The 13,246-nt window shown below is 39.5% G+C and overlaps 1 protein-coding gene across 29 annotated transcripts in view; it reads right to left on the bottom strand.

The window, feature by feature from the left end:
- The window catches only part of LOC114292646 (uncharacterized), a 146,958-nt gene that overhangs the window by 89,573 nt on the left and 44,139 nt on the right, over positions 1 to 13,246 (bottom strand). For 4 of the 29 annotated variants that reach the window (XR_014333210.1, XR_014333203.1, XR_014333213.1 and 1 more), the window contains 2 exons: positions 11,993 to 12,084; positions 11,314 to 11,881 (listed from right to left, as the gene is read on the bottom strand). Coding sequence is in view for 10 of the 29 variants with exons in the window: in XM_082874962.1 (XP_082731088.1) it covers positions 8,574 to 8,613; positions 11,993 to 12,007 (55 nt within the window). In the remaining 19 variants the exon portion in view is untranslated. Of the gene's footprint in view, positions 1 to 8,464; positions 8,614 to 11,313; positions 12,085 to 13,246 lie in introns of those variants that run through there. The other 25 variants (XR_014333211.1, XR_014333204.1, XR_014333219.1 and 22 more) reach the window with 12 other exon arrangements.

Below are 13,246 nucleotides of genomic sequence, written 5' to 3'. Positions count from 1 at the left end.
TTGTTTATAGCCCTCCTTTTCGGCCTCCACCATGTTTTTTCTTAATTCACCTATTTCGGCGTCTTTCCTCCTCTCAAGCTTCACCAACTCCCGCAAATACTTGTCCTTCATAACGATGGCAGCTTTCTGCTTCTCCGCTTCCGCCGAATTAACTAGATCGGCAAGACGGCCGTTTTCTGCTTCTAGCTCGGCCATCCTCTTTTCGGCTTGTAGTAGTTCGGCCGACTTGGCTTCGGCTTCCGCCATTGCCTGCCTTGTGGTTTTGCGGAGCTCTTGGACTTTCCTATAAGTGACATTGTTCTTTTGCAAAGCCTGGCAAAACAAAAATCTCATCTCAGCCGAAGTAAAAGTTAGAAAATTTAGACAGGATAAAGCAGACAGCTACTTACCAAGATCATGGACTTGGAAGCAGACCGAATTGATTTCATTTCGGTGTTCAGTTGCTTCAAGTGGTGCTCCATGTCCTTGGGGAGGCACACACTTTTGGCCAGGTTAAAGGCCAGTTGGTGGTCTTTTTCAGCCACAACCGAATCAGTGGCTTTGATGTTTCGGTCATTGAAGATCAAAGGCGGAGCCCACTTCGGAGAACGAGCTCGGTCAGTTTGCTCTGGTTGGGAAGCAGGACGAGGACTTTGGGGGACGGATTCGACTTCGTCAACAAGTTGCTGTTCGGCTGACGCAGATCGGGCGCGTTTTGAAGGGCGCGATGAAGAAGGCCGTTGTGAAGGAAGGGCTACGACGGCGGGCTGAACCTCAGTAGTCGGTGTTACTTCGGCCCTAGTAGTTGCGGTCAGGAGGGCCCTAACTCTGCTCCTTTTCGCCATCTCTTCTTCTGCTGTTAGAGGGACAAGCCTTATCTCGGGCAAAGTTGGGTCCGGCTCCGGTGCTTCCTCGAGAAGAAAATCGGTTACCTTTGCTTTGCGGCGACCGCTGTAACGGTAGGTCGGCTCGAAATTTAGAAGCTTGGCCCAATCTCTTTCTTTAACCCGAAATGCGGCTCGCAACACTCCGAGGTTGGGATAGCTATACAAGGAATGGAGATGGGCAAAATCTGCAAAAAAGAGAAGTGTTAGTTCGGCTAATAGACTAAACAACCGAGATAACTTACAAAGCAGAAGACCGAAGTAAAATTACCGGGCTCTCCCATTTTCCAATTTATAGGTCGGCCAGGAATTTGAGCCTGAAAATCCTCAAAGTTCCCAGAGACCCAAAAGAAATCATCATCGTTAAGATCTTTGTCCGGAGTGTGCTTAATTATCTTCTCTCGGCAGCGGCGAATTCTAAGGTAATATACCCACCCAGCATTCTTTGAACCGATGGAATACTGATGGAATATTTCAGCTAGGCCGAGATTTAGTCCGGTTTGATGATTTAATGCGGCTATTCCCATTATGATACGATATGTATTGGTAGACAGTTGGGTGGGGCACAACCTAGTCTGTCTAAGAAATTCGCAGATTAGCAGTTGAACAGGAAACCGTAGTCCGGTTTCTATTATGGATTGAAGGGTAAAAGGGACGAAGCCTTCATTGTCCCAGGGAGTAGCATCTTTCTTGGCCAATACCAGTTGGACATCATCAGGAATCTGGTAGTCCTGCCTAAATTCGGCCATGCCACCAGGGGTTTCGACTAAATATCTATACTTACCCATTTGTTGTATAAATTACGAATAAATTATTTCAGTACAAAAATTTGGCTCAGTAGCTCGGTTGAGCACACGCAGGAGTGTCTGGGCAACCTAAGTCTGCAAGGTAGAAAACAAAGGGGTTAAGCACAGATCGATTGACCGCGCTACAAATTATAAGCAAGATATACAAATCCTACTTCGGCTTAGTGGGCTGGTTCTACCTCGGCTCTTCAGAATATTTGTTAGCACGGTTTTGAGCACATTAGACCGGTTTAACGTCTAGGGGCAGCTTTCTGAGTTCGGTCTAAAAAACTAAGAAAGCTGGTCTAGTCCCAAGGCCTAAAACGGTTACAGTATGAGGAAAATTACTTCGGTTGAGCTCTTAGGGGCGGCTTTCTAAGTTCGGTTTAAGAACTAAGAAAGCCGGCTTGGCCCCAAAATCTTAGCTCGGTTGTAGACCGAAGTACCTAGTTCGGTATGAGCAAGCTTGTTCGGTGATCCTATCGTGGCTAGAGTGGGTCAAAAGAAACTACTGATATTCCTACAAGTTCTAGTCCGGTTATGTTCTGAATCTATTCACATATATGACACAAACAGTATCCAAGTTCGGTCGGGACGTGATTCTGGATCAAAATCGAAATTTTTTCTCTAGGGTATATGACATATACATAGAGTTCTAAATGGTTTCTCCATAAAAGTACAAAAGCGAATCAGAAATGGACAAACTGTTTGCAAAAAACATACAGAGCATGGAAAGCAAAATACGAAAACAAAGAAAGCAAGAAGGATAGGCTTGCTTACCTGTATAAGAGAGAAGCTAGAAATGGAGGCAATGGCAGCAATGGAGGCACGAACACAGTAAACTCAAAAACTCAGGAACCAGGGGAGAAGAGAAAGTGAAGAATCGAAGGTGAGTGATTCAAGAAGGAGAAAGGCTGTTTTGTGAAAAGGGAGAGAGAAAATAAGCGGCAAAAAGAGGCGGGAACAGTACGAAAATTCTGAAGGACGGCGTGACAGTTGGCCACAGCCTATCAGAGTTTGCCACGTGTCACGGGAATGGGAAGCGATACAGTCGCTGTGATTGAAGAGACGTTTTTGACCGGACATAGTTGTACCCGAGGTAAACTTAGCTCGGCTGGAAAGGCTAAAGGGTTTTTAGCTCGGCTGAAAAAGCATGACAAACTCTAGCTCGGCCAGAAGGCTGGTAATCCCAATCATGTTGCACAGATGGAATTAAGGGGCAATTGAGAGGGTAATTTTTGGGAAAATTGGGCCGAACTTCGAGTTGGTTTTAAGGCCCAAAACGCAGTGGACTAGGTAAAAAGGCCGTACAGAATACTCCGGCCCAGAAGGGCAAAGTTACTCCGGCCTAGGGGCAATTCACAGTTAGGCCGGTCTCAGAGTTAGTCCGGTCGCAGTATGTTCTGAGAAGACCGGTGTCGGAATTAGTTCGGTCGTGACTTACATCAGTTAGGTCGGTCCGAACTTGTTACCTGGAAGTTTGATCTAAGCGCATCAAGGTCGAACAGGGCAGCCGAAGTAAAGAGTTGGAGGAGAAGACCGAGCTAAGGATAGTTCGGCCTTCTGTGGCTCGGTATAGCCAAGTTTACTTCGGTCAAAAGGAAGTTCGGCCGTAAAGAAAACCATCCCACTTGGTTTAAGCAGTGGGGGAGGGTGTGAAAGGATAAGCATTATCCTTAAGAGTATGAATCCTAGGAGGACTCTGCATGGAGAAATACAAGTCCTACCAGGATTGTGCCACGGGAAACTTATAAAAGCCTACAAGCATCACCTTGGAGGAGGTAATTGAACATAATCTTCCTGAGAACTTAGAGCTTTGTCTATTTGTCAAGTTTTCTGACTTAGGCATCGGAGAGGTTTCCGGCACACACCCGCCGGCTAGCTCACGTTTGTGTTTTCAGGTGACAAAGCGACGTCGTACGGAGGAGCGTGGATTTGGTCAACAGGATTATACGAGGAGAATTATTTCCTCCCCGTACAACTACATACACGTACACACACATAAACAAATGCAGAACGTATAGAATATCTTTTCTGGAGACCTAATACCGTGCAAAAGAGAATTGAAATCAAGAAATGAAGTCGCAATCCAAATTGCCATGTAAAACAACTGATTTCATTTGCATGGGGTGTTCCAAAATCACAACAGTAATTTAGCAGGCATTAAATTGCATTCCGTTGCATTCCATTTGATAGAACCTCGATTCTTTCATTTGATGCCTTTCATATTAGTCTAAGCTTAATGTACGAGCACAGAAATAATCTTCTCGTATAATCATGTTGATCAAGTTTGCACTTCTCCAAACGTCGTCGCTTTATTACCTAAAAACACAAACGTGAGCTAACCAGCGGGTGTGTGCCGGAAACCCCTCTAATGCCTAAATCAGCAAATAGACAATAGATACAAAAGCTCTGTGTATTCTAGAGTAACAATTGGGATACCTATACTTAGGTCCTACTATGAGCTTTTATAAATTATGCCTGACACAATCCTAGTAGGATTCTAACTCTCCTTATAAGAGTCCTCCTAGGAATCACACTCCCAGTGAAGAGTGTCTATCCTGATAACACTCTACTTTCCACCAACTAAGTAAGATGGTTACTTCCTTTGTTTAGGCTGCTGCGACCTAACCGAGCTATATTACCTCGGTCATACACTCAAGTAACGACGTAGATAGCATTCGGCCGAGCTATACCAAGCCCGGCCTCCTTTCTCACCAATACCTTGGCTAACCGCCAAGCCCACCTATTTAGGTAGCTCTGTCTAAAGTACCTCTGCCTAGCTTTCATACAACATGGGACCGAGCTATTCAAAGCCCATACCTCAGCCTTTAGTTCGGCCTATAACAGAGACTAAAGGATCGTAGCTCGGCCAATTTTTATTTATAAATTACCCTCTCAATTGCCCCTTAATTCCATCTGCAAAACATGATTGGGATTATTGACTTTCAGCTGAGCTACTGAAGTCCAACCGCGTTGGAACAACGATTCCAGCCGAGATAAAACTATGATTCCAGCAGAACTAAAGCTTGTTCAGCATCCTGAAATTGCGCCGGTTGCACGGCCTGTCGCCCAAAAAATATCTGACATCACGTCCTTACCAGAACGCATCGATTGTCCCCTTGTACTATGCCAGCCGTTTCACTTTGCCCAAAAAATTTGAAAAGGCCCGTTGTTTTGTCTTCAACATTTATAACTTTCGAGTTCACAGTCGCACAAGAAGACGTTCTTTCTATGTAACCAGGTTATATGTCCCTCTTAAAATTTTGAACAACCCTGCTTTTTGTAATCATCTTCCAATTAACGGAAAATTTCGATCTCTTTGCTCAGTTCACGCCATATTTCCCGTATTCCTCCTTTGCATGGGGCTCAACTCTTTGCTTGGTTTCTGTGTCTTAATATTTTCAGGCCGAGATATCCATCTGGGTCCAATGAACCCAGTAATCTGTTTAACATGTGTTGGTCATACCTGTCAACTTTCTTCAGCCTAGATCCTTATCTCGACTGAAGAGAGCTAAATGTTGGCTAATCCTGCCAATCTTCTTCAGCCCAGATCCTTATCTCAGCTGAAAAAAGCTAAAAGTTGGCTAATCCTGCCAATCTTCTTCGCCTAGATCCTTATCTCGGCTAAAGAAAGCTAACAGTTAGCTAATCCAGCCAATCTTCTTCAGCCCAGATCCTTATCTCGGCTGAAGAGAGTTAAAAGTTTGGCTAATCCAACCAATCTTCTTCAGCCCAGATCGTTATCTCGGCTGAAGAGAGTTAAAAGTTATGGCTAATCCAGCCAATCTTCTTTAGCCAGATCCTTACCTCGGCTGAAGAGAGTTAAAAGTTTGGCTAATCCAGCCAATCTTCTTCAGCCAGATCCTTATATCGGCTGAAGAGAGTTAAAAGTTTTGGCTAATCCAGCCAATCTTCTTTAGCCAAATCCTTATCTCGGCTGAAGAGAGTTAAAAGTTTGTTGGTCAAACCTGCTAACCTTCTGAAACCTAGATCCTTATCTCAGCTAAAGAATGAAAAAAGTGTTTGTCAAACTTGCCAACCTTTTTTATCGCCCCCCAGTCGGGCAAAGACTTGTTAGAAAGAGTTGGTCAATCCTACCAACCCACTTTGCCCCCAGTTGGGCAAAAAGTTTTCACTTGGTTGATCCTTTTTGTCAACCGTGTTAACTTTTGTCGAGGGTGTTTCGTCCGTCCTCGCTATTATGTCGGGCTCTGCCTAGGTGCGAATCTCATCTTCCTCTACCAAGATGTGTTGGTGCACTCTCTCTATCAGGGCTTCCATGGTAAATGGTGGCGTCATTGTCATTGAATCTCTCAACCTATGACTTACTGGCAAACCTTACTTGTACTGTACAATAACTAGGTTTGTGGGGCACTCTCCAATCTGATTAAAAGTCTCCCAATACCGGTTATTGTAAGAACTCAATGTTTCCTTCTCGCCCATGTCTATAGAGAGAAGCTGGTCAATCTCCACTGGCATCTTGGTATTCGTTCTGAATCTGGTCACAAATGCCTCTGCTAGTTGCACGCCATGAAGCTATGCTACCTTCTGGCAACCTTTCAAATCATGTTAGACACAGGTCACCAAGGATGGAAGGAAATAAGATACATATTAGAGCTTTGTTTCGCCGATACACGACCATAACCTGGCTCAAGTGCATGTAGGGGTCTGACTCCCCCTCATAAGTAGTGAATTTGGGTTGGTGGAAGCCTGAGGGTAATGGTGCGTTCTCTATCACCGGAATGAACGGTGAGCTCTGCAACCTTGCTAACGCTTTGTCTACTGGTTCAAAGGCAAGGCGCGGCTCTGGTATCCCAACCTCGACACTCCCATGTGCTCTAGGAGCCAATCGTTGTAATGTGGAGACTCTGCGAGGGTCGCGAGCTTGAGTGTCTTCTCTCATTCGAGCCCTTTCTTCAAGCACTGTCCGCAAGTCCGCCGACCTAGGAAATTTCGTGTGCCTAGATGTTGTTTGGTGTGAATGTGTGGACCGATAGCTGCTTCTTTCTGTGTAAAACCTTTCAGCCCTCATTCTCTCAGACCTGGAGTAATGTGTCCTGGAAGTCCTCGATTGTGTATTGCCTGACCTAAGGCTTCTACTTTCAGCTTGTGATGGTGTGACTTGTCTGTCACAATCTTCTGAGTGGCGAGGGTGCTCCCTGTTCTTGCCTACCTCTTCTTTCGCTGCCCCTTTTTCCTTTATTTGGCGCTTCATTGTCTCCATGTCTACCGCCATCTTCCTTATTAACTCGTCTTGCTCCCTCACGCAATCCTCCAGCACTTGAGGATCCAACCTCCGCCTCTGTCTCTCAGGACCTTAAGAGCGACGCGGGCTGGTGCCTTGTCTCTTCGTGTGTCCCTCTGGGAGTTCCGTCGCTGGGGTTCTAATTCTGCCACAGGTGGGATAGAAGGTAAACCTTCGCGCCTCCCGCCCCCCTCCGGGGTTTGCCCATCAATAGCAAATTGCGGCAAATCTTTATTGTGCGCCACTGACTTCAACTAGAGAGGAAAACTTGATCAAAAGGTTTTGCTCTTTGCGTGTTTCCCACAGACGGCGCCAATTGTATGAGCACATAAGTAATCTTCCGTATAATCTTGTTAATCAAGTTTGCACTTCTCCAAACGTCGTCGCTTTACTACCTGAAAATAAAAACGTGAGCTAACCGGCGGGTGTGTGCTGGAAACCCCTCCGATGCCTAAGTCAGCAAATAGACAATAGACAAAAAAGCTCTGTGTATTCTAGAGTAAGAATTGGGATACCTATACATAGGTCCTGCTATGAGCTTTTATAGATTATGCCTGACACAATCCTAGTAGGATTCCAACTCTTCTTATAAGAGTCCTCCTAAAAATCACACTCCCAGTGAAGAGTGTCTATCCTGATAACACTCTACTTTCCACTAACCAAGTAAGATGGTTACCTCCTTTGTTTAGGCTGCTGTGACCTAACCGAGCTATATTACCTCGGTCATACACTCAAGTAACGACGTAGATAGCATTCGGCCGAGCTATACCAAGCCCGGCCTCCTTTCTCACCAATACCTCGGCTAACCACCAAGCCCACCTATTTAGGTAGCTCAGTCTAAAGTACCTCTGCCCAGCTTTCATACAACATGGGACCGAGCTACTCGAAGCCCATATCTCGGCCTTTAGTCCGGCTCATAGCAGAGACTAAAGGATCGTAGCTCGGCCAATTTTTATTTATAAATTACCCTCTCAATTATTCTAACTTAACTAAACAAACTATAGTATACTAGAGAGAGAGAGAGAGAGAGAGAAAGAGAGATTAATGACAAAGACCCTGAAAATGAGAAATGGGTCAGTTCTTGCTTGGTTAATTCCTAAACGAATCAATAACTCACATGCAACACTCCACATCATTGAATGTAAATTTAGAGGCAAAAAGAAAATGGCAATTACAGAAAGCAATGGTCACATACCAAAACTTCCCAAAGTCTCCGATGTCGATATAGTGCAAGCAACGACATCTCTGCAAAATTAGTAGTGTACCCATAAGAACACGGATGTTAACACACCAAAAACATACCATTTAGAGATTCAAGGGTGTTTGGCATGCTATTTTATCACATTATCCTATTTGGGTCACAATCATCTTATTTGGATCACATCACATCTCTACCACATCACTTCAAACTCAATCCATATTTTACGTTTTTTCATAAAAAGTCAAAAAATATACTTATGTAGATCATCTCAAACACCCCCTCAGTACTTTTATGTTTTACTCTCTTCTATTTTTGTATCCATTAAACCTACACATGCAACAAATATACAAGTATGATTCTTCCCAAGCAGTTTACCAGGAGCAGAAAGAGAGAAGGATGTAACAGACGATGACAAAGGCCATGGAGCTTGAATATCATCACTCAAGTCGCAAGTGAAACTGACACCTGCTGGATTGTCAAACACCAGATCTGTAGGTAAGCTGCGAAGCAAACATCCTGCACTTACATGAAACAAAAAAACTAAAAGTGGTTACTACAAAATTTAAAAAAAAAATGTTAAATGGATGCTAGCCTTCAAGACTCTTATGGACTCAAGATGTCCCACATTCTACGAACTAAGATACGGGTTGTAAACAGTGCCCCATCAAAAAGTTATATCTTTCTCACTACAATGCAATAGTAGTGCACACCTTTAGTGCACTCAGTAAATAAGTACCATGTCAAAACTGCAGATAAACACAAAGGATTAATCCAGCTTCTCCATAATGGTGGATCAGCAACTCTGATTGCCTCCAAACAGCCATTTTCTCCTCTCATTTTGTACTTGGTTCCATTTTTTTTCACTTATTTCAGGTTAGGATTCTTTCAACTGGTTTCAAGGAGTCTAGGGTCAAGAGTAAGGTTGGAGGCAGTGGAGATATGGGGGGTCAATGATAGATCTTTGGTCCAATTGATTAGAAACACCAAAAAATGTTAGAAAGTGAAAGGAAAAGGAAAATAAAATATATTTTCTTGCATGCTTTGATTAGGATAAAAAAATTGCAAAAAAATTTTGGGGACTATGTTTGGTTTTAGTTTTTTGAGTTATTTTTCAAAAAAGTGATTTGAAAACTATATTTTGAAAATAGAAATGTGTTTGGTTTCCAAAATTTTGACGATTACAAAGAAATTCAAATTTTCATCCGCACATAGAGAGAGAGGGCAGCCTAAATGATATATTTAACAATAAATAAAAAAAATTATTGTCACACCAAAAGTACTATTATTTTGTTTTATGTATACATATGCACATACTGTATATGTATCAAAATAATCTAGGATGTACCCTTTTATTTGTGCATATCTTACCATTAAATTTGTGACTTTATCATAAAATTTTGTGACATCAACCCCAAAATACTAAATTTAATCACAAATTGGCGTAAACAAATTAAGTAACTAACTTACAAACTTTGCAGCATCAAATAAAAAAATATTTTTGAATATTGTTTTTGAAAACATGACCATTGTTTGATTTCACTTTTTGAATTTTGTAAATTAAATTCAAAATCCCTCCACATTGAATATTAGGTCAGCGTAAAATTTAAAATTATGTCACAATAGACTTTCGGTCAACTTACTAGAATCATTCGGCAATATCAAAAAATAAAACCAAAAAACAAAAAAATAAAACCAAAACAAAAGAGAACAAATCACATCAAAAAGTTCAAAAAAAAAAAAAAAACAAACAAACAAAGAAGTCACATCAAATCACAGTGCACCCGGAAAATTTGGTTTGGTAAACTTTTTTTGATTTTTGAACTCAACCAAACAAAAATTCCAAAATTTTCTAAAAAAACATGTTTGGAAAACCGGAACCAAACACGTGTAATCATTCTATAGTTTGGATATTCTAAAAACCACGATAAATTTTTTGTATTTTCCTAAATTAACCTTACCCAAAACAAAAATAACTTGCTTAACTGGTTTCAGTTTCACATAAATTTAGATCATTATAAAACATACAAACTATACTTGTTTCTAGGGAAAAAGAAGAGTTTGGAAAAATTTAACGGGCCTAGAATAGATACAATATATAGAAGTTTGAATTTTCCTCTTTTTCTCTTTGCAGAAAGCAGAGAAGTTTACGTACATATGTAAGTTGTTAGCCAATCTTTACTTTCTATCCCTAATCTGCTAAACAATTGAACCATTACGAACTGAATACGTACATATGCAAGTTGTTAGCCAATCTCTAATTGTTTGCAATTTCTATAATTTTATGTTTTCCTTACGTATAAGTTTCTGCTTCGTTTTAATATTGTTTGTGTCCTATTACCTATCCACACATAATCTAAAAACATTTTTTGTTTTTCCAAAACAATTCATGTTTTTTCCCGTTTCATATAACTTATGTTACTGTTTTTTCAGTGATTATGACGTTATTATAATTGAGTAGTTCTCTTATGTTGACAATCTTAAATTGAAAAAATGTTTAGATTTTATTGGTCCATTTTAGGCTTGATTTTGGTGATTCGAATCGTTCACTTCATAGACTCATTAAAGTAAATATTCATACAAAAAATCAAAATCATCAGACATCAATAACTATTGAATCACATTTGTATTACAAAAAATAAATAACTATTTTTAAAATTATATTTATGATTCGAACATATAATTACAAATGTCTCAAAATGAACTTATCAAGTCCAAACACTCTCAAATTAAAATGACAACTTGAGAAAAGTCTCAGCCATTCCAATTAACCATTGGCCCAATCCCTTTTTCAATTTGGCTAACTGTCCGAATTTCAAAATATTTGTAAAAACTCTTCATAGGTTGAGAAATTAGAAAAATGTGTTATTGACGGAGAACCATAGAAAGTAGGATCTTTATATAATTTTAATAAAAAACAAAACAAACCAAAAAGATTAAAATAAAAAATAAACCATATTTTCCTAGTTAGTTTTGAAAAGTATTTTTCAAAATAGTTTCTAGAAAGTCAATAATTTTTTTTTGGGTGGGGGGACAAAAAATCAAATAACAATCATAAATAGAAAGTTGAAAATTTAAGAAATTGAAAGGAAAAAACATCAAATATATAACAGCTGGGAAAATTAATTTCAAATCAATGAAAACTTTTCTACAGTTCACAATTAATTTTCTAATTTCTCATTTATCTGATTTTTTCCATTTAAAAATAGAACCAAAAACTAAAATTAAAACTATTTGCAATTTATCTTTAAATACCATCTCAAGAAAGGTTCAAATTTCTGAAGTACTCCCAAACCAAACAACAATTGAAGTACACTGTAGAGCAATTCTGTGTACAACTATCTAAAATACAATGAAACATCTGAAGTCAAATGACTTTAAAAGAATGTAAAACTATATGGAAATTAATCAAACTGGAAGTTAATGTTTAGAAAGGGGAAAAATCAAACAAGATGTATCAATGGAAACAATAGGATAGTTCTGCATTGGTTCTTTATTTCTTCAAAATGAACAAAGGAACATGTGAATTCTCTTCAAAATAACAAATAATACATTTGTTATGTACATTGGGGGACCCCAATGTCGTCTTCTTCAAGCCTGGGCTGCCACAAAAAGGTGCATGGACCTGGACTTCGCGCAAGGACTTTCATCAGATACTTCAATTTGGGCTGTCAAATGTTAACAACCATAGAACTAGACCCTCTTTCAATGAATAAATTGACATTCAATCCAAATTTTGAACCACCTTAGCTATATATCTACTGCACAAAAATATATCCCAATTTATCTGGCACAGGAGATGCAATCTATCTTAATCAACCGAAACAGATGGAGTTGCAAAAATCCTTCTTTGTTAACAAGTAGAGCTGAGAAGCTACTTTAAAGAATGCCAACTAACCTCAAAGTGTGCAAACTGAGAAGGTACATCAAGCCACAACCAAAGAAAAAAATTAGTTCAAGCCCATCAACTCCTTTACTCTCTCCTTCCCACTGCAAATATAATACATAAAAGTTTGTTGTACTTTTGTTAACAGTTGTATAATTAGCAAGTAAAACTGGAATTGAATACATCTATATAACAACACAAGGGAGTTGATGGGACATATGTCTATGTGGCATACAAATCAAGGGCTGAGACCACACTTCAAGGGCATACAAATCAAAGGCAGAGATCACATTGCTCTCACCCTCTGTTTTTCAGATTTCAAATTTCAAACATATTTCTTGAAGACGCTACCCTTCTCTCTCTCTCTCACTCTCTCACCCTCACAAACCTCAACCCCTCCTTGCGCAACAGTCACAGCCTTATTCTAGCAGGCGATCGATGGGTGTGAGTGGTTTATTTCGATGACTGAAGTGGTTAAAGGGAGCATGGTGGACTGAGAACAGATCGGAATCCCAAGTCCAGACAACATATGTGGTGGGTATTCCCCATCACGAACCCCTAATCTCTCTACATCTGTGTAAATAATTTTCAATTATTATTCTAAATTATTGAACTGAAATAAGTGAATTGCAATGGTAAATCATTCATTTGTATATAAGAAGATTGGGAAATTTTTTATGTTCTTTTTTCATAAAAATAAAAATAAAAAAATTGTTAGATTTTTCAATTGTTTTTTGTACTGATTTATTTATTTATTTATCCATCTATTTTATAGCTTTCATTTTGTTGTCATTGGTATGTTTCTATGAAGGTTTCAATTGTAGTAAAAAGCACATGTTTTGTAGATGTCTAATTTAATTGCTTTATTTACATTTATGTGATTGATTCTTACAATTCTTATCTGAAGCATTGCTTTCAATTTGCTTAATAGGCTCACATTAGAGAGCTTGAGAAAAAACTGAAACTTCTTGAGAATCTTTTGCATCCAAACATTGTGGTTGGTATTTGATTACATTTATGTGTTCTCAATGCCTAAAATTCGGTAGGCTCACATTAATTTTTTTTTATCAATTTAATTCTACATTGATTCATTTAACACTTTATTTTTTTATTGACAAATAGTAACATTTTATCAACAATCCCATGATTCTTTGATTTGGAAGACCATTAAAGCCTTGATAGAATTGACTGTGTGTGTGCGTGTGTTTGAATTGAATATACTATGTAATATCTTTCTTTTTGTATGTTATTTGAGAGAATTTGTAC

This window comes from Camellia sinensis, chromosome 6, assembly GCF_055761805.1.
Source record: "Camellia sinensis isolate YWXY chromosome 6, ASM5576180v1, whole genome shotgun sequence".
Classification (NCBI taxonomy): domain Eukaryota; kingdom Viridiplantae; phylum Streptophyta; class Magnoliopsida; order Ericales; family Theaceae; genus Camellia; species Camellia sinensis.
The sequence above is the reverse complement of the archived record's forward strand: the minus strand, read 5'-3'. Positions and strand labels throughout refer to the sequence as shown.